At 41.0% G+C, this 23693-nt stretch overlaps 2 protein-coding genes across 8 annotated transcripts in view; one reads left to right on the forward strand and one right to left on the reverse strand.

Annotated features, from left to right (window-relative positions):
* The window catches only part of LOC130914297 (uncharacterized), a 66030-nt gene extending 51084 nt beyond the window's left edge, over window positions 1-14946 (forward strand). For 2 of the 4 annotated variants that reach the window (XR_009062873.1, XR_009062875.1), the window contains one exon: window positions 13548-14946. Coding sequence is in view for 2 of the 4 variants with exons in the window: in XM_057833350.1 (XP_057689333.1) it covers window positions 6329-10111 (3783 nt within the window). In the remaining 2 variants the exon portion in view is untranslated. Of the gene's footprint in view, window positions 1-4942; window positions 10435-10733; window positions 11009-13547 lie in introns of those variants that run through there. The other 2 variants (XM_057833350.1, XM_057833349.1) reach the window with 2 other exon arrangements.
* LOC130914298 (ectonucleotide pyrophosphatase/phosphodiesterase family member 2) overlaps window positions 1-23693 on the reverse strand; it is a 221653-nt gene that overhangs the window by 91318 nt on the left and 106642 nt on the right. For all 4 annotated transcript variants that reach the window (XM_057833354.1, XM_057833355.1, XM_057833353.1 and 1 more), the window contains 4 exons: window positions 13242-13273; window positions 12853-12980; window positions 11892-11967; window positions 11715-11802 (listed from right to left, as the gene is read on the reverse strand). In XM_057833354.1, coding sequence (XP_057689337.1) covers window positions 11715-11802; window positions 11892-11967; window positions 12853-12980; window positions 13242-13273 — 324 coding nt within the window. The remainder of the gene's footprint in view (window positions 1-11714; window positions 11803-11891; window positions 11968-12852; window positions 12981-13241; window positions 13274-23693) is intronic.

Below are 23693 nucleotides of genomic sequence, written 5' to 3' on the forward strand. Positions count from 1 at the left end.
TCCGGTCGTGCCGATACTTGAACGGTACCGATCGGAGCTACGGTTTGGGCTGCGCGGCGCGCCGAAAAAAACGTCAACAATTATTGAATAATAATAATAAAGAAAAAAAATAATAATAAAAAGTACAATAAAGTTGTACAACAACATAACCTTGTTCTTTCCCTTGGAAAGACCAAGGTAATAAGTACGATAAAGTTGCACAACAACATAACCTTGTTCTTTCCCTTGGAAAGACCAAGGTAATAAAAATAACTAGAAACTGCAATTTCGGGAGAAATTACACACCTTGGTCTTTCCTCTGTGGAGATACAGATCTTAGCCCCACTCAGGTCTATCAATAGAATGGACCATAATGCCAGTCAATGGCACTAAACAAAGTAAAAGCCATGAGAAAAGATTGGGAGAATTGGACGTCCATGTCCGTCAATGGCAGCACCCTCCATAAGCGTCAATGCAATCGGGGACATTTGGGGGACACGTCCTAATGATATGTAGTCATTTTTTGTTGATTTGGGGGGAAAAAAAAATTCCCATTGAAAATGAATGGGAAAAATTTTGGACGTCCATGGACGTCAATGGTATCAACTTACATAAGTGTCAATGGAATCCAAGTACATTGGCATCAATAGAATGAACAAACATGAAGAAATGCCATTGGAAATGAATGGGAAGTTTGGACGTCCATGAACGTCAATGGCATCACCCTCCATAAGCAGCAATGCAATCGGGGACATTTGGGGGACACGTCCTATTGATATCTAGTCATTTTCTGTTGATTTGGGGAAAAAAAAAAAATTCCCATTGAAAATGAATGGGAAAAATTTTGGACATCCATGGACGTCAATGGTATCAACTTACATAAGCGTCAATAGAATCCAAGTACATTTGCATCAATAGAATGAAAAAACATAATTAAATGGCATTAGAAATGAATGGGAAATTTGGACATACATGGCCGTCAATGGCGGCGCCCTTCATAAGCGTCAATGGAATTGGACTAGTTTGGGGGACACGTCCTTTTGATATCAGGTCGTTTTTTTGTTGATTTGGGGGGAAAAAAAATTCCCATTGAAAATGAATGGGAAAAATTTTGGACGTCCATTGACGTCAATGGTATCAACTTACAATGGAATCCAAGTACATTGGCATCAATAGAATGAAAAAACATAATTAAAAATAAATGGGAAATTTGGACGTCCATGGACGTCAATGGCATCACCCTCCATAAGTGTAAATGGAATTGGGGAAGTTTGGGGGACACGTCCTATTGATATCTAGTCATTTTCTTTTGATTTTTGGAAGAAAAAAAAATTCCAATTGAAAATGACTTTGATGCGGGAGGTCGTAGGATCGAACCTCTGTCAATACCAAGTTAACTTTTGTCAATGCCTGTATCACATACATGATAACTTTATATACATATCACACAACACTGCATTTAGCAGATGGATAGCTCAGTGTTAATATCGCTGACCTTGGTACGAGAGGATGGTGGTTCGATCCCCGGTCAGTGTCCTACTTTATGCGTATACCTCAGAGTGGATTGGACGTCGCCGACGTCAAAAGAGCGGATGACGCCAACGTCCATCGAGAGGACGGCGCCGACGATCAACGAACGGATGGTGACGACGTCCAACGAGCAAACGGCGCCGACGTCAAAAGTTAGCGCGAGAGGCTGACGTCACCGACGTCAAAAGAGCAGATGATGCCGACATCCCACGTGGGACAGTGACAACGTTCAACAAGCAAACGTCAAAAGTGCAGAATGCGATGTCAAAAGAGCAGATGACGCCGACGTCCCCGACGATCAACAAACGGATGGTGACGACGTCCAACGAGCAAACGGCGCCGACGTCAAAAGTTAGCGTGAGAGGTCGACGTCATCGACGTCAAAAGAGCAGATGACGCCGACATCCCATGTGGGACAGTGACAACGTTCAACAAGCAAAAGTCAAAAGTGCAGAATACGATGTCCAACGAGCGGACGTCACCGACGTCCAAGACCTCAAAAGAGCAGATGACGCCGACGTCCATCGAGCGCACGGTGCCGACATCTCACGTGGAACAGTGACGACGTTCAACAAGCAAACGTCAAAAGTGCAGAATGCGCCGTCTAACGAGCGGACGTCACCGACGTCCAAAGTGCAGAATGCGCCGTCCAACGAGCGGACATCACCGACTTCCAAACTGCTGACGGCGCCGACGTCCAACGAGCGGACGTCACCGACGTCCAAAGTGCTGACGCTGCCGACGTCCAACGTGGGACAATGACGACGTTCAACAAGCAAACGTCAAAAGTGCAGAATGCGCCATCTTACGTCCAACGAGCGGATGGTGACGATGTCAAAAGAGTGGACGACGCCGACGTCCAAAGTTTGGCGACGTCCAACGAGCGGACGTCACCAACGTCCAAGACGTCAAAAGAGCAGATGACGCCGACGTCCATCGAGAGGACGGTGCCGACATCTCACGTGGAACAGTGACGACGTTCAACAAGCAAACGTCAAAAGTGCAGAATGCGCCGTCCAACGAGCGGACGTCACCGACGTCCAAAGTGCTGACGCTGCCGACGTCCATCGAGCGGACGGTGCCGACGTCCAACGTGGGACAATGACGACGTTCAACAAGCAAACGTCAAAAGTGCAGAATGCGCCGTCTTACGTCCAACGAGCGGATGGTGACGATGTCAAAAGAGTGGACGACGCCGACGTCCAAAGTTTGGCGACGTCCAACGAGCGGACGTCACCGACGTCCTAATTGCTGTCGCTGCCGACGTCCAAAGTGCTGACGCTGCCGACATCCAACATAAAGACGGCGCCGACTTCCAACGAGCGGACGTCGCCGACGTCCAACATGCGGATGACGCCGACGTCCAGTCGACGAAGTCCAACGTGCGGATGACGCCGACGTCCCATAAATTCCCATTGAAAATGAATGGGAAAAATTTTGGACGTCCATGGACGTCAATGGTATCAACTTACATAGGCGTCAATGGAATCCAAGTACATTGGCATCAATAAAATGAAAAAACATAATTAAATGCCATTAGAAATGAATGGGAAATTTGGACGTCCATGGACGTCAATGGTATCAACTTAAATAAGCGTCAATGGATACCAAGTACATTGGCATCAATAGAATGAACAAACATGAAGAAATGCCATTGGAAATGAATGGGAAGTTTGGACGTCCGTGGACGTCAATGGCATCACCCTCCATAAGAGGCAATGCAATCGGGGACATTTGGGGGACACGTCCTATTGATATCTAGTCATTTTCTGTTGATTTGGGGAAAAAAAAAAAATTCCCATTGAAAATGAATGGGAAAAATTTTGGACGTCCATGGACGTCAATGGTATCAACTTACATAAGCGTCAATGGAATCCAAATACATTGGCATCAATAGAATGAACAAACATGAAGAAACGCCATTGGAAATTAATGGGAAGTTTGGACGTCCGTGGACGCCAATGGCATCACCCTCCATAAGCAGCAATGCAATCGGGGACATTTGGGGGACACGTCCTATTGATATCTAGTCATTTTCTGTTGATTTGGGGAAAAAAAAAATTTCCCATTGAAAATGAATGGGAAAAATTTTGGACGTCCATGGACGTCAATGGCAGCACCCTTCATAAGCGTCAATGGAGTTGGGGACGTTTGGGGTATACGTCCTATTGATATCTGGTCATTTTCTGTTGATTTGGAGAAATTTAGTTTTTTCCCCATTGAAAATGAATGGGAAAAATTTTGGACGTCCATGGAAGTCAATGGCGGCACCCTTCATAAGCGTCAATGGAATTGGGGAAGTTTGGGGGACACGTCCTATTGATATCTGGTCATTTTCTGTTGATTTGGGGAAATTTAGTTTTTTCCCCATTGAAAATGAATGGGAAAAATTTTGGACGTCCATGGCCGTCAATGGCATCGACATCCATATAGTCAATTGAATCCAAGTACATTGGCATCAGTAGATTCGACATGCATGGCCGTCAATGGCATCAATGCAATGTAAATTCCATTGGAAATCCCATTGGAAGTGAATGGGACTTTTCCCATTCGAAATGAATGGGATAGTTTTTGGCAAATTTCCGAGGAAGCGTAATTTTTTTCCAAATTCTGTATACAACTTTTATGCCCCTCACCGTCCCGGAATTTTTGATGCCCAAATTGTGTGATTTGGTCAAAAATTGTAGGACTAGATACATTTTGAAACTTTTTTTTTTTTCCGGAAAATTGCCGTTTACGGGCGAAGGGAAAATTTTTCGGGTCCGTTTGAAAAATTCGCATCGTTGCGCGAAAATTCCGGTCGTGCCGATATTTGAACGGTGCCGATCGGTCAAACGGTTCGGGCTGTGCAGCGTGCGTTTTTTTTTCATTCAAAATGAATAGGAAAGTTTTTGGCAAATTTCCGGGGAACCGTAAATTTTTGCCAAATTCTGTATACAACTTTTATGCCCCTCATCGTCCCGGAATTTTTGATACCCAAATTATGTGATTTGGTCAAAAATTGTAGGACTAGATACATTTTTTAACTTTTTTTTTTTTTCGGAAAATTGCCGTTTACGGGCGAACGGAAAATTTTTCGGGGGATTTTGAAAAAGTCCCTGCGTCGCGCGAAAAATCCGGTCGTGCCGATACTTCAACGGTGCCGATCGGTGGTATGGTTCGGGCTGCGCGGCGCGCCGAAAAAACGCGGAGAATAAGATGAAGATATAATAAATAATAATAATAAGGCGAATAAAGTTGCAGAATAACAATACCTTGTTCTTTCCATAGGAAAGACCAAGGTAATAAAAATAAGTACGATAAAGTTGCACAACAACATAACCTTGTTCTTTCCCTTGGAAAGACCAAGGTAATAATAATAATTATTATAATAATAAAGTTGCACAATAACAATACCTTGTTCTTTCCCTTGGAAAGACCAAGGTAATGAGTGACTTTGTAAGGTACTTCGCTCGAAGGGAACTTGTAGCTACAGGTTTGCTTCAGTTTAATGACAAGCCACAAAACTTTCGTGCATGGAAACGTTCTTTTCAGAACGCCACACAAGACATGAACCTGACACCAAGTGAAGAGATGGACCATCTGCTTAGGTGGCTTGGCAAAGAGTCGTCAGAACATGTTGAACAGATAAGAGCAATACACATAAACCATCCACAAACGGGATTGGACATGATATGGGATAGGCTCGAACGAACATATGGCTCAGCAGAAGCAATAGAAGATGCTCTCTTCAAACGAGTGGATGCCTTTCCAAAAATAGCAAACCGAGATTATTCAAAATTAACAAAATTGAGTGATCTTCTGATGGAACTTGAATCAGCCAGAGCAGAAGGAGACCTGCCTGGTCTCTCTTTTCTTGACACAGCAAGAGGCATTAACCCAATTGTGCAAAAACTTCCATTTAATATGCAGGAGAAGTGGGCAACAATTGGTTCACTGTACAAGCAGGAATATAATGTTTCATTTCCTCCCTTCCACTATTTTGTGGAATTTGTCAGCCAACAGGCTCAAATTAAAAATGATCCAAGCTTCAATTTTATGTCCCACTCAGAAGTGCTTTCCAGAAATGAAAAACCAGCTTGGAGGCCAAACAAACTACGTGAGGTCTCTGTTCATAAAACAGAAATATTTCCAAAACACAACTTGAATCCGAGTGAGTCCTCTAAGAAGTCCAGTGACTGGGACAAAGTATGTCCGATACATAAAAAACCGCATCCCCTTTATAAATGTCGTGCATTTAGGGAAAAATCTATTGAAGACCGTAAATTGTTCTTAAAGGAAAATAAGGTCTGTTTCAAATGCTGTGCTTCGTCATCTCACCTAGCAAAGAACTGTAACTTCGATGTGCGATGTTATGAATGTAAGAGTGATAAACACCACACAGTTCTTCATCCCGGACCAGCACCTTAGATTAAATCCACAGCCACTTCCCCAGAGCATGGCGGGGAGCAGGATATCCAAGATCCTCAAGCTGACAATGAGGACATTCCCGAACTTGAAGTTGACAACAAATGCACTGAGATTTGTGGTGGAGAGGTAATGGGCCGTTCCTGCTCCAAAATATCTCTCGTAAAAGTGTATCAAGACGGTCACAAAGACACAGCCATTAAGATGTACGTCATTATGGATGAGCAAAGTAATAGATCACTAGTTCGCTCAAAATTCTTTGAAATCTTCAATGATCAAAGTCCAAGTGCTCCGTACTCCTTGAAAACGTGTGCTGGAGTGAAGGAGACAGCAGGAAGACGGGCAAGTGGTTACATCATTGAGTCTTTGGATGGGACTGTCAACATTCCACTACCCAGTCTCATAGAATGTGATGATATTCCAAATAACAAATGAAATTCCAACTCCTAACATGGCGCTTCATCACCCTCATCTCAAGTCAATTGCACATCTCATCCCAGACATTGATTCACAAGCTGAAATAATGCTTCTGCTGGGTCGAGATATCATCAGAGTTCATAAAGCCCGCAAACAGATCAACGGTCCACACAATTTACCATATGCTCAGAAACTGGACTTGGGGTGGGTCATTGTGGGCAATGTTTGTCTAGGCAGTGTTCACAAACCACCAACAGTTGGCACCTTCTACACCATCACTGCTGAAAGACCACGTCCTACTCTCTTCGATCCATGTCCTAATGTGTTTCATGTAAAAGAAAAGTACAGCAACGTGCAAGCCATAAATCTGCAAACACAAACGGGAAATCAATCAACCTGTGATCTTGACCACTTAGGATGTGGAGTGTTTAAACAGACTAAAGACGACAACAAAGTGGCCTTCTCCATCCAGGATGCCATCTTTATGGAAATCATGGAGAAAGGACTGAAAAAAGGCGCAGACAATGGTTGGATTGCCCCGTTACCGTTCAAGTGTCCACGTCAACGGTTGCCCAACAACAGGTCTCAAGCGTTGAACCGTCTTACGTCTCTCAAGAACAACTTTAAAAAGAAACCTGAAATGAAAGACCACTTCATCAGCTTCATGGAGAAGATGTTGAAAAAAGGTCGTGCAGAACTAGCCCCTCCATTAAGTGACAGTGAAGAATGCTGGTACTTGCCAATATTTGGTGTGTACCACCCAAGGAAACCAAAACAAATAAGAGTTGTTTTCGATTCCAGTGCTCAATTCAATGGCATGTCACTCAACGATGTGCTTTTGACTGGACCTGATCTAAACAACAAATTGCTCGGTGTACTCATAAGGTTCAGGAAAGAAGCTGTTGCCTTTACAGCCGACATAGAGCAAATGTTCTATTGTTTTTCTGTTCAAGAAGACTATAGGAACTTCTTGCGTTTCTTGTGGTTCAAGGACAATGATCCATCAAGCGACATTTTGGAGTACCGGATGACAGTCCACGTTTTTGGTAATAGTCCATCACCTGCAGTGGCCATCCATGGTCTCCATCAATCTGTCCAACTCAGTGAGCTTCATGTTGACCCCGATGTCAAAAGTTTTGTCATGCGAGATTTCTACGTCGATGACGGTTTAAAGTCTTTGCCGACAGTCAAGGCTGCCATCGATCTGCTAAAGAGAACTCAGGATGTTCTCTCCAAATCCAACCTGCGACTACACAAATTTACAGCAAACTGCAAAGAGGTCATGGAAGCTTTTCCAGTTGAAGATCATGCAAAAGACCTTAAAGACATAGACCTCAACGCAGACATGTTGCCAATGCAACGTAGTCTTGGAATCAACTGGAACCTTCAGACTGATTGTTTTCACTTCAGCGTCGATGGAGAGATCAAACCGTACACGCGGCGAGGTGTTCTATCAACAATTAACAGCCTTTATGATCCTCTGGGGTTTGTAGCACCAGTGATCATACAGGGCAAAGCTATTTTGAGAGAACTCACCATTGAGAAGGGTGATTGGGACTCACCACTACCCCAACAAATGGAAGATGTGTGGAAGTCCTGGAGAGGATCTTTGAAGGAACTGTCTCAACTCTCTATACCCAGAACTTACACACCCATCTCACCTTCATCTGCTGTCAGAAGAGAGTTATGTGTTTTTTCTGACGCTTCAACAAAGGCTATAGCAGCTGTGGCATATTTGAAAGTCATCGATGCTGCAGGAGATAGTCATATAGGATTTGTAATGGGCAAAGCAAAGTTGACTCCTCTTCCAGAGCAAACAATTCCAAGGTTGGAACTCTGTGCTGCAGTGCTCGCGGTAGAGTTAGCAGACCTAATCTCAGAAGAGCTCGACCTCCAGCTGGATGCCACAACCTTTTATACAGACAGCAAAGTAGTTTTGGGCTACATTTCCAATGAAACCAGGCGCTTCTACGTTTACGTAAGCAATCGGGTGCTACGTATTCGAAGGTCTTCACATTCAAGTCAGTGGCACTACGTCTCAACAGAACAAAATCCTGCTGATCATGCAACACGTTCTGTCCCTGCAGGCCAACTGAGTGCTACTAATTGGTTCAGAGGACCCAAAAACTTGTGCGCAACAAAAAATAACATCGCAGAGATCCACTATGATCTTGTAGACCCGAGTTCTGACCCAGATGTACGTCCTCTGGTGTCCACTTTGAGTACCATAGCAACAGTCAAGCTGCTTGGTTCACAACGATTCTCAAGGTTCTCGTCTTGGAGGTCACTGATTCGAGCTATTACTCGACTTATACATATAGCTCGTCTTTTCAACACAACTTTCAGAGGCAACAAATTGTGTCAAGGTTGGCATTATTGCAAATCAGAGTGCACGGTGGAAGAATCTACACAAGCAGTACACGTGATTATGCAGACGGTGCAGCATGAAACCTACAGCCAAGAGATCCAGTGCATCCAAAAACGTGAGAAAATTCCTAAGAGCAGTCCTCTCAAAAACCTGGATCCATTCCTTGACAAGCACAACCTGTTGAGAGTTGGTGGCCGCCTCCACAATGCAAACCTCGATCAAGTTGAAAAGACTCCGTTGATTGTTCCCGGTAAGCATCATGTTGCCGCCTTGCTTGTAAAACATTACCATGAACAAACTCAACACCAAGGCCAACTGTTTACGGAGGGAGCTGTCCGTACAGCAGGGTTTTGGATAGTTGGTGGCAAGAGAAAGGTGAGCAGCATCATTTACCAGTGTGTGACCTGTCGAAGACTCAGAGCTCCTCTCACTGTTCAAAAAATGGCCAATCTACCTGCGGATCGCCTCTCGACAGATCCTCCCTTCACAAATGTTGGATTGGATGTCTTCGGCCCTTGGAATGTCTGTTCCCGTCGAACAAGAGGAGGTCTTTCACACAGCAAACGGTGGGCTGTCCTTTTTACATGTATGAGTGTCAGGGCAGTTCATATTGAGATCATAGAATCTCTTGACACGTCCAGCTTTATCAATGCGTTAAGGCGCTTCCTTGCGGTTCGCGGTCCTGTGAAACACATTCGTTCAGACCGCGGCACCAATTTTGTCGGTGCTTGCAAAGACTTGAAGATACCATCAAACATTGATGGCACAACACTGAAAAACTACCTATCAAACCAGGGTTGTTCTTGGAGCTTCAACCCTCCACATGCATCTCATTTCGGCGGAGCATGGGAACGGATGATAGGACTTGCAAGAAGGATTTTGGACTCAATGTTCCTGCGCTTGAAAGACAAACTTACCCACGAAGTGTTGGTTACATTCATGGCAGAAGTAGCAGCAATCATCAACAACAGACCTCTTGTTCCTGTGACAAGTGACTCTGATGATCCATTCATGCTTACACCAGCTGCACTTCTGACACAAAAGGTGAACTCTCTTCCAGCACCTCTTGGTGAGTTTGGAGCTTCAGATCTCTACAAGTGCCAGTGGCGACAAGTCCAACACCTGTCAAACACATTCTGGGACAGGTGGTGGAAACAATTCCTCCCAACACTGCAACCACGCAAAAAATGGCAGACCGTTCATCAGGACATCAAGCCAGGGAGTGTTGTTCTTCTCAAAGACAGTCAAACAGCAAGAAATGAATGGCCGCTTGGACTAATAACAAAGACTTTCCCGAGTCAGGATGGAAAAGTACGTCAAGCCGAGGTCAAGGTCATCAAACCAGGAGGATCAACGCTTTTCCTCAGGCCTGTCACTGAGATCGTGCTTCTTGTTCCTTCAGATGCATAGCCAGAATATGTTAGTATTAAGTGGCATGTAATCACAACAGGCGGGGAGTGTGCCGTTACCACTGTTAAAAATGTTAAAATGACTTTTACTTTACATGTGAATTGTCTTGTTTTGTATTGTGTTACTGTCACTTTAAATGAAGACAGGTTGTAGTACCAGAAATGGCCTCTGACTTGCCATGTGACCACAAAGTCAGGAAGTTAAGTGTCATGTGACCAGAAAAAGTCAGGAAGTATAACAAGCATGGCAGCAGGACTTGTTATTGTCTCCTCTGTCAATCTAGTTGAGTCTGCAACCATCTTATGCTTTTGATAGCATCGTCGGTACGTATTTGATTTCTAAGATGTCATTTTGCATATATAGATCATTATTTGTGGTAAATTTAGTTATTGTGGAATATTATGTTTGAATTTATTTTGTCATTGTGCCTGATGGTTGTAGCGTTCGAATTAGCCAGTTAAAGAGAATAAATACAAGTGATAATAATTAACAAAGACAATTAATAGTATAAATACATGTTTAAATAGCAGTTAAAAAGCAGGTTGGTTTATTTCATTCACAAATTCAGTGCATTTACATTGTATGGGAAAAAGATATTCATTTCATTTATTGTGTGTTTCAGTTTTACTCTTTACACGATGTCAATAAACCTGTGGACAATGGACAGCTGTCTTCAGAGTCGTGATGTCACTAAAGAGTTATCTAACTGCCAAGTAGTATCCAGCGTTCATATACCGAGGGCAGTACAACGTCAATCGCAGCCCCTTTCCACTAACGGAGCCTACCAACTCAATAACAGAGGAGTGTCCTAACAACTAGAGCAAATGTAGCACAAATGAATGGCACCCCGTCGGTTCTATTTTGCAGTAAATGGGTGTCTGCGAGTCACGTCATCACTCAAAATTAATAGCTCAAGCCCTCCAAATATTTTGACAACTCTGGCAGTCATTCAATCAATCAAATTTATTTCTATAGCCCTTTATAAAAACCCGAAAGGTCCTCAAAGTGCTTTACAACAAAGACAAACATGGTTCATGATAAATTATCTGTCGCAGAAAGAACAACTTCAATCTTCAAACAACTCCAAATTGTCCGCGGCCCAAAATTTCGTCTTGTGACATTGTGGGATGCGTCCTATCAGTCGAGTGTCATGATTCAATGCGCATTTACATTAACTTTATATGGGAACTCACCACACGACGGAAAAAAAAAAAACGCAGCTGGTCTGAAAGGCAGCATTGGTATAAATAAGAGATCAGAACCAAATGAAATCATTTCCCCAACAGGGCGTAGGATACTGCTTGAGCTGTAACACAACCAAGCCAGTCACCTAAATCAATTACACACTGCATTATTTATGCTGTCCGCACACAACACGTTTGAAACGATAAATTGTTTTACGTTCGTAAAATTACATGTATTAACATAATTGAGGTATTTAAAAATGAAAAACATGCAGAGTATGTCCTCAGATCTGCTTCAGGTGGAAATCTCATGCCTCCCCAATATTCGATTCAAAGTTACTCCCTTGTCATAGCCATAGATGTACAGAGCTTATCTGTATAACAGGAGAGGAGCAGAATATTGAACAAACATGTCTTACCACACATAACATTATAAAGCTCGATGTTCTCGAAAACTTGAACTTTAGTCTTGAATTTAAAGGAAGGTCCATGCCCCAAGAAAATCGTCTGAAATTAGAGTTGAAACATTTATTAACTTGTTATGAAGTTAATAGTAAGTAGTAATAGTCCATGGCTGCTTAGATATTCGTAAGTACCTGCATACTGTTAATTTTATTATCATATCCATGGTCACCAAAGAAGCCACAAAGCCTCTTAACGTCAGGTAATTTCCTAAAATGGTAGGAAAAAAAAGGGGGAAAAAATACTGTGTTGAATGAATCTATAACAACGGCATCAGAAATAACATGAGAGTTCATCTGGCATGATGGAGAGTTATACTGCATTTTATTCTGGTGGCATGCTCTTACGCTGGGGGGGGGAACGGAAGTTGTTAGAGAGTAAAGGTTTGTTGAAACTGATGCAATATTGTAACATAATAAAGCATTAGGTGAGCATTAACATTAGCCTAATGCTACGAATAGTATACTCAGGTGACACTGACAAATTAACTAACTACCAGTAGGTTACGTAAATTTAGCGGGACATCAATGCATATTTTTTACCTCAAATTTCGCAGTGTCACGTCAGGAGATACTACTGATTTTCATATGTTGGACTTCACTAAGCCACAACCCGTAGTACTTTTGTTTGTAAAAATTAACCAAAAGAGCGCAAAACACTGTTTTAATCCCATTTTGCTGTTGGCCAGGAAGCCAGCGTAAGAGATGTAATCAGAGGCAGACTTTTTCATCAGTTCAGTTAAATTTCTGTGGCAGCCAAAGTTTTAGTTTTTTCCATGAAATTCAGTCGTTTTAGTCTGATAGAGTAGGATGGATCTTACAAGTATGGCCGTACACTATACACAAACCCACTTTACACACACTAACACAAGCTGCAATGGTAAGTTTGAATGACGCTCAGAGTGGAGGCTTTACAGGGAGGAAATACATTTTTTAAAATCTTTTATTTTTTTTTAAGTATAGCAACTTAATGGAGTGACTTTCATAATTGAATAACCAGTAATTAGTTACTTTTTCAGAGAAGTAACTATAACTCTCTACATTTCAAAAAGTAACTTAAACAACACTGAATATGAATGTAAATATTAAATACCACCTTGCAATGTGCCACTTCCTGTCCACCAGTAGATGTACATCTTCAATCCGTCGGTTATTGGCGTAGTGCAGTCTCTTTGGAAGATTCTGCTTTAAATAGGGCCTAAAATGCTGGTCTGATTTCTTGCACTACAAAAAAAAATGTGACCATTTACAAAACAATCAAACCTTTCAGGGACAGTGGTTACTACAGTGGACAGCTAGGATGTTATTTTTGATAAAGTTCTAAATACACTAAAGAAAATAATCCGGATTTTGTTTATCAGAATCCATGCAGAAAAGGGATACATTGTCTGCCTTAGCCTTGCATTTGTTACAACGATAAAAGCTTTCACAATTTGTTCTTTTCTTTTTATCAATCTTTGCATTGAAACAGAGTGGAATACTTACAGTTAGATTTGCAACAATTGCCCTGGGGTTATCTGAAAGACAACGTGAAAGGAGACAAATCACATCTCCACGCTTACGTTCCCTTAATGGTCAGCCATATTAAAACATTTTGTTCTTTTGTGACTCAAGAAAGTGTGATACTTGCATTATTTTTTTTGACACCTCACACTATGAAACAACAAAATCATGACTGAGAGGGCTACTGATGGTAAAATATTTCTATGAAATCAAGAAACACACAACAAGCGATGTTTAGCCTTGTCACCAGCAATGCTTCTCCCCTGTGACTTTGTCCTGCTCCTCCAGGGGGAAGTGTTCCAAGGCCAGCATTGTCTCCTCAGCATATCCTGGCTCTGCATTTTCCCAGTGCGACGTTACCAGAACACCTGACCAGGGAGGCATCCAGCCATACTAATTAGATGCCCGAGCCACCTCATCTGGACCATCCTGATGTGAAATTTCTTCTTGATGAGCATCTCTACTCTGATCACAACCCAACTTGTATAATCGAAATTCCAAGAATTAACAATTTGGTAAAAAGTCCCTGTTTACTGAATGTTTAAAAGTAGAGTTTCACTTTGGAAAGGTGTCATAAAATCAATCTCAGATCATCTGAACTAAAGCGCATAATTGGGATTATCAGCCGTGTCGATTATCGGCGCCGATATTTGGAAATTTGATGGATATCGGTATAGGCTTTTTTTTTTTTAATCCGAATTGTCGATATGAAAATAAAAATATCATTGGTTAATTGGTAAACGGAGCTACACTTGTATTGCGCCTTTCCACCTTTTTAAGGCTCTCCAAGCACATCTACCTACGAGAGTAACCTGGAGTTTAGTATCTTGCTCAAGGATACTTAAGCCTGAGTTATGCTTCTGTGTTGCGGTGACGCCGATGAGCATTCGAGAGTTCTGCGGCAAAGGAACACGTTGCTCTGGAATTCACCGCCATGCCACTAGAGGGGTGTTGCGTTGTTTGTACGGTTTTGGGGGAGTTGTCAACTTCCTCAAATTTTCTTCCAGTAACACAAAATTGCCAACGGAGAAAAAAAATAAATAATGCCAACGGAGATGGAACGCATGAATGTGGATCATCACCTCATCAACATTGAACAACAAATGTTGATCATACAAATGTTTAGGCACAGGCGACGCAGAAGACTGGTTCAAAGGTGGTCTGTCCTAGCCTGGCTCTGCCAGACTATTCTCCCTGTATTTTTCAAACACTGATAGTATAGTCTGGAAACCATCCCATTAACGGCCTTTTCGAGCAGGTACAAAATCAATCGACAAATCAGATTCGTTTATTTGCGTGACGTGTTCTTCACGAGCAACGTCACTCTTGCGCGTCGAAAGTCGTCTCTTCAGCAGCACAGATGGTGAACGGCAGAGCCGAGAATATGTTCCAATCCACAGTAAAATCAGTTTTAAATGACCAAAAACACATCGACACGAGTCATTGACAACAGTCTGTCTCGCGCTAGCCATGTCGAATAAACTCCGCTCTCTTCGTATGTTTACTTCCGCGCGCAAGTCCATCGTCCTGCGGTCACCATTTTACTAACGTCACGTCTGCCCGTCGCTGATTGGTCCACTCCGCTGTCTGTTTGCTGTGGCTTGCTCCGCCCTGGAAATTTTTTCCGTAGGAATGGTGGCCAGACTCAATAGCTGGAACAGCGTTGAGTCTGGTGTACCAGGCTAGGTCTGTCCGACTGCTGATGCCACACAGAGATGTTTAGCCTCAGGTGGAATCCAGCAAGCTGTGGCGGCTAGCTTCAAACTGGCATCGAGCACCGTGTCCAGCGTTTTGTTCGAGGTCTGCAAAGCCCTCTGGCCCGATTTGTTTGCCTTGTCCTACAACCAGCCAGTGGGAAGCAATAGCGGATTTCTGGTGGCTATGGAAGTTCCCAAACTACGTTGGAAGCCTTGATGGTAAACACCTTGTCATTATTGTAATTGTAATGTCGCAGTTGGCTTTCAAACTTTCCGGTTTCATGTACAAATTTAAATGTGCTGTTATGATACATTTTGGCTTTGAGTACTCCACAACAAGAGCTCGATTTTTTTTTTTTTTTTTTTTAATGTACAATTTTCTGGAATATTACTAAGGGATTCATCTCAGCTGGATATTTTTTAATCTCTATAAAGGCGAATCTGTATGTGTAGCTGTCTGTGTGTTCATGTTTTATGGACGCCAAAACGGCTGGGCGGATTTTGACGAAATTTTACACAATTGTACTTTATATGTCTGGGAGTGTTCATAGATGGGTTTCATCTCTGTAGGCCTCTATTTAGTGCAGAAAATTCAAAACTCCAACAATTAGCATGGACAATTTCACTTTTACATACTGCTAGTTTGTTATAAAAGGAACTGTATAAACACAGTCAAGTCGAGAGATCTGGTCAGTACACAATTAATGGGACCTTGCGCTCTCGTTGTCATCCCTACAACTGGACGAAGATTTTCGGCAAGTTGCTACCCAGGAAATTTTAAAATTCTTTCGGCATTCCACTGGCAAAACATGCACATTGATGAAGATGTGTTCCTGTGTCAGTTTTACCAGTGCACATGTAGAATTCCTTGTTTACACTGTGTCAAGCCAAATTTGTTCATAGCCCTAAACCATAAAAAAGATCCCTAAGAGCTATTAAAATATTAAGAAAATAATAAAAATTAAAAAATCTCATTACAAATGAAATCTATCATGCAATGGTTTAAACCCTCCCAATGGGCAAGGAAAGGGGGGGGGGGGGGGGGGAATAAGAACATTTAGAAGTTTGGACTTCAAGACAATGCGTGCGCTCCCGTGGCTGCCAGAGTTGGACCAAAGAGCCAAGAGTGAATTACTGCTTTTCAGACGGAACTTAATTTTGGACTTTAATGGCCAAGATGAGGTATGTTGAGGCGGCGTGACGAGCGTGAAGAACCTGGCAACTTGCCACAATCTAACATGGTCGTTTTCGAGCATGTTTGAATGACGATACAGCGATGAACATCCTGGCGCCAAACAATAACAAAAATAAGTATGGACTCGTACACCACCTGCACCCTACTCCTTTGGAAGCTTTCTCTGCTGGAGGGACGTGTATCCCAGCTAGAGCAGAATAATGTGGTAGCTGTAGGGATGACGGGCTAGTTCTAGCAAACACGCAAGCTAAATCATTTAGCCCTTTGGATAGCCCCACTCCATCTGGGTCTACCGGTTCACGCACGTTGGTAATAAGTGACTCCATTACTGGTATCATCAATCTTGGAATCCATCCACAATAATTTATATTCCAGAATTGTGTATTGCCAGACCTCCCAGGCTCTTCTGTTTTTCTGTTTGTAATTGTAACCCAGTGTTAAATTACCAGAGAATTCATGACTTTTAAAATCTAATTATTTCGCGATCCACCGCGGCCCAATGTACGCCATCTCTTGATCAACTCAGTCATTGCAAGAATGTGAGCGGAAATGTTAGATGTTAAAAAAAAAAAAAAAAACTTCCAGCAGCTTTCACGTAAGTTGTCTAAGAAAAATAGCACTCCCTGATAATTAAAAGTTAGTCATTCACATCGTATTTTAAGCTAGAAGGTTTTGGAGAGGAGTCCAGTGCGTATTGAGCCAAGGAGAGGAAAGTTTGTCGAACCAAACCTATCCTGGTGAGTTTCCTTCTGTGCTAATTTGAGCTAGTTGTTGATGTGCGATAAACAATGTGGATAAATCCACACGTAAAATTATAAAAGCAGCCAGGTGTTAGGGCCTCCGCCCCTCCTTTCTGAGCTCTGCCACAGGTGAGGGGAGTTTAGCTGATTACAGGTTGGACATCAGATGGGTGGAGTGGCCACAGCTGAGAGCGGTTAACATCAGCCAGCTTTAAAAGCCCAGCAGACCCCAAGCAAAGCAACTTCTATGCGCCACGCTCTTTCTGGTGCCTGCAAATAAAATATAACTCGCCACAACCAGTTTGTCTGCACTGGGATCCCCTCCTGCTCACGCACAATACGGTTATGGACAAAGATTTGTGAAAAGAGTTCTGTTGTTGTGTCAGTTATCTTGAGGGTTTGGGTTTGAGTGGTGGAAAATGAGAAAAGTGTTTAAGCGAACTTTTCAATGCGTTTTTGTTAGTAGTAGCACATGAGCTTTGCTTGTAATAGGAATAACAGTGTTGACTATACTGTATCTGAGTCCAATATATATTCATATACAGTATTTATTTAGCTAGCCCATTACTGGTCTGTGTATTGTATTGTTTTGCACTTAAAATAAAAATAGCTGACGTTTCGTGCAGGCTGTTTTGTGTTGGGGAAAAAAATACACAGCTCACTCACGTTCCAAGACAACCTACGTTCCTTGAGGGCGGTCCAGCAAAAGGATTCACCCACAGTTCCTTGGATTTTTTTTTTTCTTTTTTGGGGGGTGGGGGGGGATTGGGATCAGGTCTGACACCACGCTAAGAAATAAACAATCGCAATATTATTATTATTCTTTTTTCTTATAAATGACTGGGTGTCGCTATTTAGGTTTCTTTTTTTTTTTTATTGCACTTACTGTTTATACCTAAAAAATTGAATAATACAGTTCTTTTCCACTGCATTTTCTTTTGTCAGTGTCTCTTATTGGAGTTGTTGAGTGCCGTTGCCAATCTCCTACAGAATCTAGATTACTTGAACCCTAAAATTATACAATTTACTACCCAGTCACATGGAGAGAAGGGTTACATTATTCATTTGTCTGTCCCCCAAAACCTTTTTTTTTTCCAGCTGCTTCCTCTGAATCAGGGTTGTTTTTGGCAGCTGTTAATTTTTGTTTTAGTCTGTCTTTTGGACGAAATACTTATTAGTCTTAGTCATATCTGTGTAATTTCAAAATGTGTTACTCTTCGTGTAGTTTTTATTGACCAATACTCAAAAAGTTTTCGTAGATGAAATGTTTTCCTCTGTAAAAATTCAAAAGTTTTAGTCTAAAAATACATTTAAAACTTTAGGAACCATTATATTAGAACAATTTTGTATTAACATTGACGGATGAGCGCATATTGTAGCATCTACAAGGACAATGCCACCTTTGTGAAGGTTTACCAACAGCTTAATTTGCAACTGGGTGCACGGAGCACTACTACTTTCAGCTCTTGCCGGAAGTAAAAGGGAAGTTGCGAGCAGATATGCGGAAGTCAAATGGAAGTACCTCGGAAACTTTTCTATTCATTAAGTATGAGCAAAGAGATTAACGTTCAGTCCGCGTTTGCATGGCCCCAGCTAAAGCCAATTGTACATGTTCTTTTTGACATGCGCATTACATTACATTAATGTATTCATTAACGTTACAATAATATTTCCCTGCCACTACCTGTAATGTGGCATGCTGCCTTCACATGCTCTGGGAAAGATAAACCTTAACACTTGCTAATTGGTAGTTACGAGTACGTCCTGTTAATGTGCTTTTGTTGGCGTAGCAAAAAACAAAACAAAAACAAACATTGCCTAAACGGATTTCATTTTGGTTTGTTGCGTGGGCAATACTGTTTTAAATGAAATCAGAGGAATGCCAAAATCTAAAAAAAAAAAAAAATGAATGAATTTATATATAAATGAATACATAAATATAGAGAAACACATAAAAGCATATTTTGTCACTTTTGTCAGTTTTACTTTTTGCCATTGAAAAACACTAACAGAAAAAACTGACAATTTTTTTCATTGCCATTTCTATTTCGCTTGTCATTGTCTTTGCCTTTTACCTTTGCTTTTACCGAAAGGAATGGTCTATTAACATAGGCGGAGATTGAGAGGGGGACAGTGCCCTCCCCTTCGGTGGCCGAAAAATGTCATTGTATGTAATTGACTTCCCTATAAATGAATTTAAAGGGGAAGTTCAGAATATTTGACATAGGGCTTAGTCTTCGAGTTTGCGGGGGTTTAATTAGTCGGTGGCGTTGTTAGTTATTTTCTAGTTTCAGGGCTCCGGAATTGCTCAGCTAGTGCGAGTCACCGGTGCCTGCTTAGCATACCAATAAAAAAACAATATATGCACTCATGAGAATCACTGATGACCCATAAAATCAAGAGTGTTGGCTATGTTTTCAGGATAAAGTTATTAAAACTTACCATTGCCAAACAAAAACAAAGCACATTAACCCAAAAGAAAAAAACAACAACATAAATAATACCACTAATTTACAGTATTATGGCCTGACCTTCAATTTCCCCTTAATCATCTTGTTCACATGTCAAAGTTATTCAATATCATCTTAAATTGGTGTCCTATTTTCCTTTCTAAAGTCTTTCCATTTTTTCCATTTATCTTCGAATTGTCTTTCTTGTATTCATAGTCTAAATATAAGTCTCTCCATTTCACATATCTCTTCCACAGTACACATCCACTGTTCCTCAGTTGGCTGGTCAGCTTTATACCACAGTCTCGTGATTACTTTTTTACTTGCTGTCAGCAACACCTTAACAAGGTACTCATCAACCTTTTGTATCGTTTCCAGAGTTAGATTCCCATATAAAGTACCTTGAATGTTCTTGGGATCCCACAACCGATTATTTTTCTCAGATCATTCCAAATTATATCTTTTCTTTTAATTTTTTACAAGAACAGAATATGTGTAAATGTCCCACATCCATATGCCCACATGCCCTCCAGCACGGTTGTTGGGCAGATACGATTTTTCTTTGCAAAGGGGTTATAAAGAACCGTAAGATGTTTTTCCAATTAAATTCTCTCCAAACCTTGGAGCTAGTGGATGTGCACAGTGTCTCACACATGTATGAACCATTCTTCCTTGGTTATTTGTAATTTGAGTTCTTTCTCCCATTTTTCTTTGATATATAGAGATGTGTGTGTCTGACATGACATAAATGCTTTATAAAGTTCAGAGATAACTTTACATTTCTCCCCATCATAAGCTTTCTTGAACACCTTAATGATCTCATTTTCAGTTACACTCTTAACCACTTTGTCATAATAGTCTTTTAATTGTATATATGTATAATGGTCCTCCTCATCCAGTCCAAATCTCTGCCTCCTTCCACCACGTTACATATTGCTGTGATGCCTTTTTTCGCCCAACCCCTAAACCCTTTATCATTTAGTCCTGGTGTGAAACCACCATCGAATGCAAACCAACTCAGAATTTTTGTTTCCCTTTCCAGATCATATCACAGTTTTCCATATTTCCATTAATCTTAATTATTAATCTTAGTAATCTCCCCCAATTGGTTACTTAGTTTTTTAATCTGTTCCTTGTGAGCTATTAAATTCCGCATCTCATTATTGATTTTTCCTAGTTCTATAGATTTTCATTTTGCAGAGTAACCTTCCTTGCACCAATAAATCCAAGGTCTGATTTGTGCTGCATGGAAGAATTCTTGCAGGCTTGGCAAAGCCAGTCCGCCTTTCTCTTTTGGCAGCTGCAGAGTCTTGAACCTAATTCTTGGCCTTTTTCGCCTCCAAATAAACCGCGAGATCCACTTGTCCCATTCTACAAATTGGTTTTTTTGGTATCTTTACTGGCAGAGACTGGAACAAATACAGAAGTCTTGGCAAAACATTCATCTTGACCACTTCTGTCCTTGAGCTCATATCAATAATCATATCCGACCACCTCTCTAAGTCTTTTCTTATTTCTTGGTTGATTTTTGTATAATTTGCTTCAAATAAGATGTCTAGTCCCTTCACTATATTCACTCCCAGGTATTTTATTGATCCAGCTTTTCAATGTATTTTGTACTTATTGTTTATCTCCTGTGACGGTTCATAGTTTAATGAGAATATTTCTGTTTTGGATATATTGACTTTATAGCCCGAGTATTTCCCATAATCCTCCAATAGCCCCATCAATTTTGTTAAGTTTTCATTCGGTCGTTGTAAGTAGACCAATATGTTGTCTGCAAACAATCCTATTTTATGCTCCTCTCTTCCAATTGTAATTTCAGTAATAGTGTCCTCTTGTCTTATCATTTGTGCTAATGGTTCAATGACCAATGCAAACAAAATAGGGGAAAGGCTACATCCTGTCTCATCCCACGTGCCAATTTAAAGCTGCCAGTCAGGCTACTGTTTATCTTAATTCTCGCTTGCGGGTCCTGATACAGAGACCTAATGCACTTAATGAATCTTTCCTCAAAACCAAATATTTGCATTACTGTAAAAAAACAAAAGGCTCAATTAACACTGTCATAGGCCTTTTCCGCATCTATGCTTACCAAAATTGCACTTTCTCCTTTATTATTATTATTTATTATTATCTCCATAATAAGAAGTGTCCTTCTAATGTTATCTTGTGTCTGCCTCTCTCTGATGAAGCCTGTCTGGTCTTCATCTATCAAATTCTGCATATATATGTCTCCATTCTCTTGGCTATGGTTGATGTATATAGTTTATATTCTACATTTAAAAGTGAGATGGGCCTGTAGTTACAACATTGCGCTCTATCTATTCCTTCTTTAGGAATAATTGAAATGATGGACTCCTTCCGGGGGGGGGGGGGGGGCTGTTATTTCCCTTCTCTGATGAGGGGCCAGGGTCAGTGTGACGATTGCAGGAGTGCCTAAATGTAAAAAAAATATTGTTTTCACAATCAAATAACCCTTTCTGGATTCTTCACGGAAGAAAAGTAAATAAAATAAAAATAATAATATAATATAAGGCAGCACGGTGGCTGAGGGGTTGGCATGTCTGCCTCACAGTTCTGAGATCAAGGGTTCAATCCCGGGCTTCGGCCTTCCTGTGTGGAGTTTGCATGTTCTCCCCGTGCCTGCGTAGGTTTTCTCCGGGAACTCCTGTTTCCTCCCACATCCCAAAAACATGCATGGTAGGCTGATTGAACACTCTAAATTGTCCGTAGGTATTAGTGTGTGCGTGAATGGTTGTATTTCTCATTGTGCCCTGATGGCTGGCAACCAGTTCAGGGTGTACACTGCCTTCTGCCCGTAGTTAGCTGGGATAGACTCCCGAACCTCCGCGACCCTCGCGAGGAAAAAGTGGCATGGAAAATGAATGAATCAATGAATATAATATAATAATTAAATAGATAATAACCAAATAACCCTCTCTGAGTTCTTCACAGAAAAAGGCCAGGTAATAAATAACACTATTGAGAAAAAAAATCTATATATATATATTCAAAATGCTCTCTGGTATTGTTCAGGGGGCCGGACCAAATGTGGAGGTGGGCCGTAGTTTGGGAACCCCGGTTTGGTGTATGTCATTTCAAGTGTTTTTGGTTTTGGAAAATTCAATAAAAAACGAGTTTAAAAAAAACTTGCCTTTCCATGTCAATATTCGTAGTATGAACAGCAACATTTGTAATTCAGTGTTCTGCAGAGAATAGGCTGTCTAGGCAAGCAGGGCGGAGTGATGACCAGTGTTGTCACGGATTACTTAAAAAAGTAATTTAATTACTGATTACATTTTTAAAAAGTAATCTAGTTACTATACTGATTACTTTATTATCTAAGTAACTAAGTTACTTTAAAAGTAACTTATCAGTTACTTTTTACCAATTTTTCTACTTTTGCTGCCTCAACATAAAAATAACAAACATTTCATCACGTGTATTTAAGTTTTTCACATAAGGCTTAATCTTTGAGTTAGCGGGGGTTTAATTAGTCGATGGAGTTGATTTCAACCACCGTTGACTCGCCCTAGCTTAGCCATCCTGGAGCCTTAAAACTAACAAATAACTGACAAACTGCTCGGAATTTGTTCAAATCAACTTAATTATACCCCTGCCAACTTGAAGATTAAGCCTAATGTAATAAATTCTGAACTTCCCCTTTGAAACAAAGACCTAGCCATTCAAATGTTGTTTATAAAAGTTGTAAAGCAATAAAACAACAAAAATTTATGAAATGAACAAAAATCCTACAACGTAGTTTTCATAATGGGTCAAAATCATTTTTCGAACAGATCATGTGACTAGCACCTTGAGACTATCCTTTGCTTTGCTTAGCCAAAACTACACCAGAGGAGGCAAGATAGATATTTAGAATTTCTTTAAACCTAAGCTTTCAAACGCTACCAACAACAACTTGAACAGCTGATTGAACTCGAACAGTATCAAGATGTGTGTGTGTGTGTGTATATATATATATATATATATATATATATTAGAGATGCACGATAATATCGGTCACCGATAATTATCGGCCGATAATGGCAATTATGATGTCACACAGATAATCCAGATAAAACGAAATTCAACCGATAATGCAATCCGATAATTATATACTTGATATAGCCTCCAAATGTGCGCAATCAACAGTTTTGTCCAATTCTGCTAGTTTTAAGGAGGTGTTTTTGCAGTGTAATAATGTGATATATGTTAGGAATGGCTTACTTTTAAAGGCATTTTTGTGCAACTTGGGTGTTTACTCTCTAAGTAATTGTTGCCAAAAGCTTACCATTACACAACGTCATTGCCATTGTTTAGTTGTTGGAATTTACTACTTGTTCACATTT

The sequence above is a fragment of the Corythoichthys intestinalis genome, chromosome 4, assembly GCF_030265065.1.
Source record: "Corythoichthys intestinalis isolate RoL2023-P3 chromosome 4, ASM3026506v1, whole genome shotgun sequence".
NCBI lineage: Eukaryota > Metazoa > Chordata > Actinopteri > Syngnathiformes > Syngnathidae > Corythoichthys > Corythoichthys intestinalis.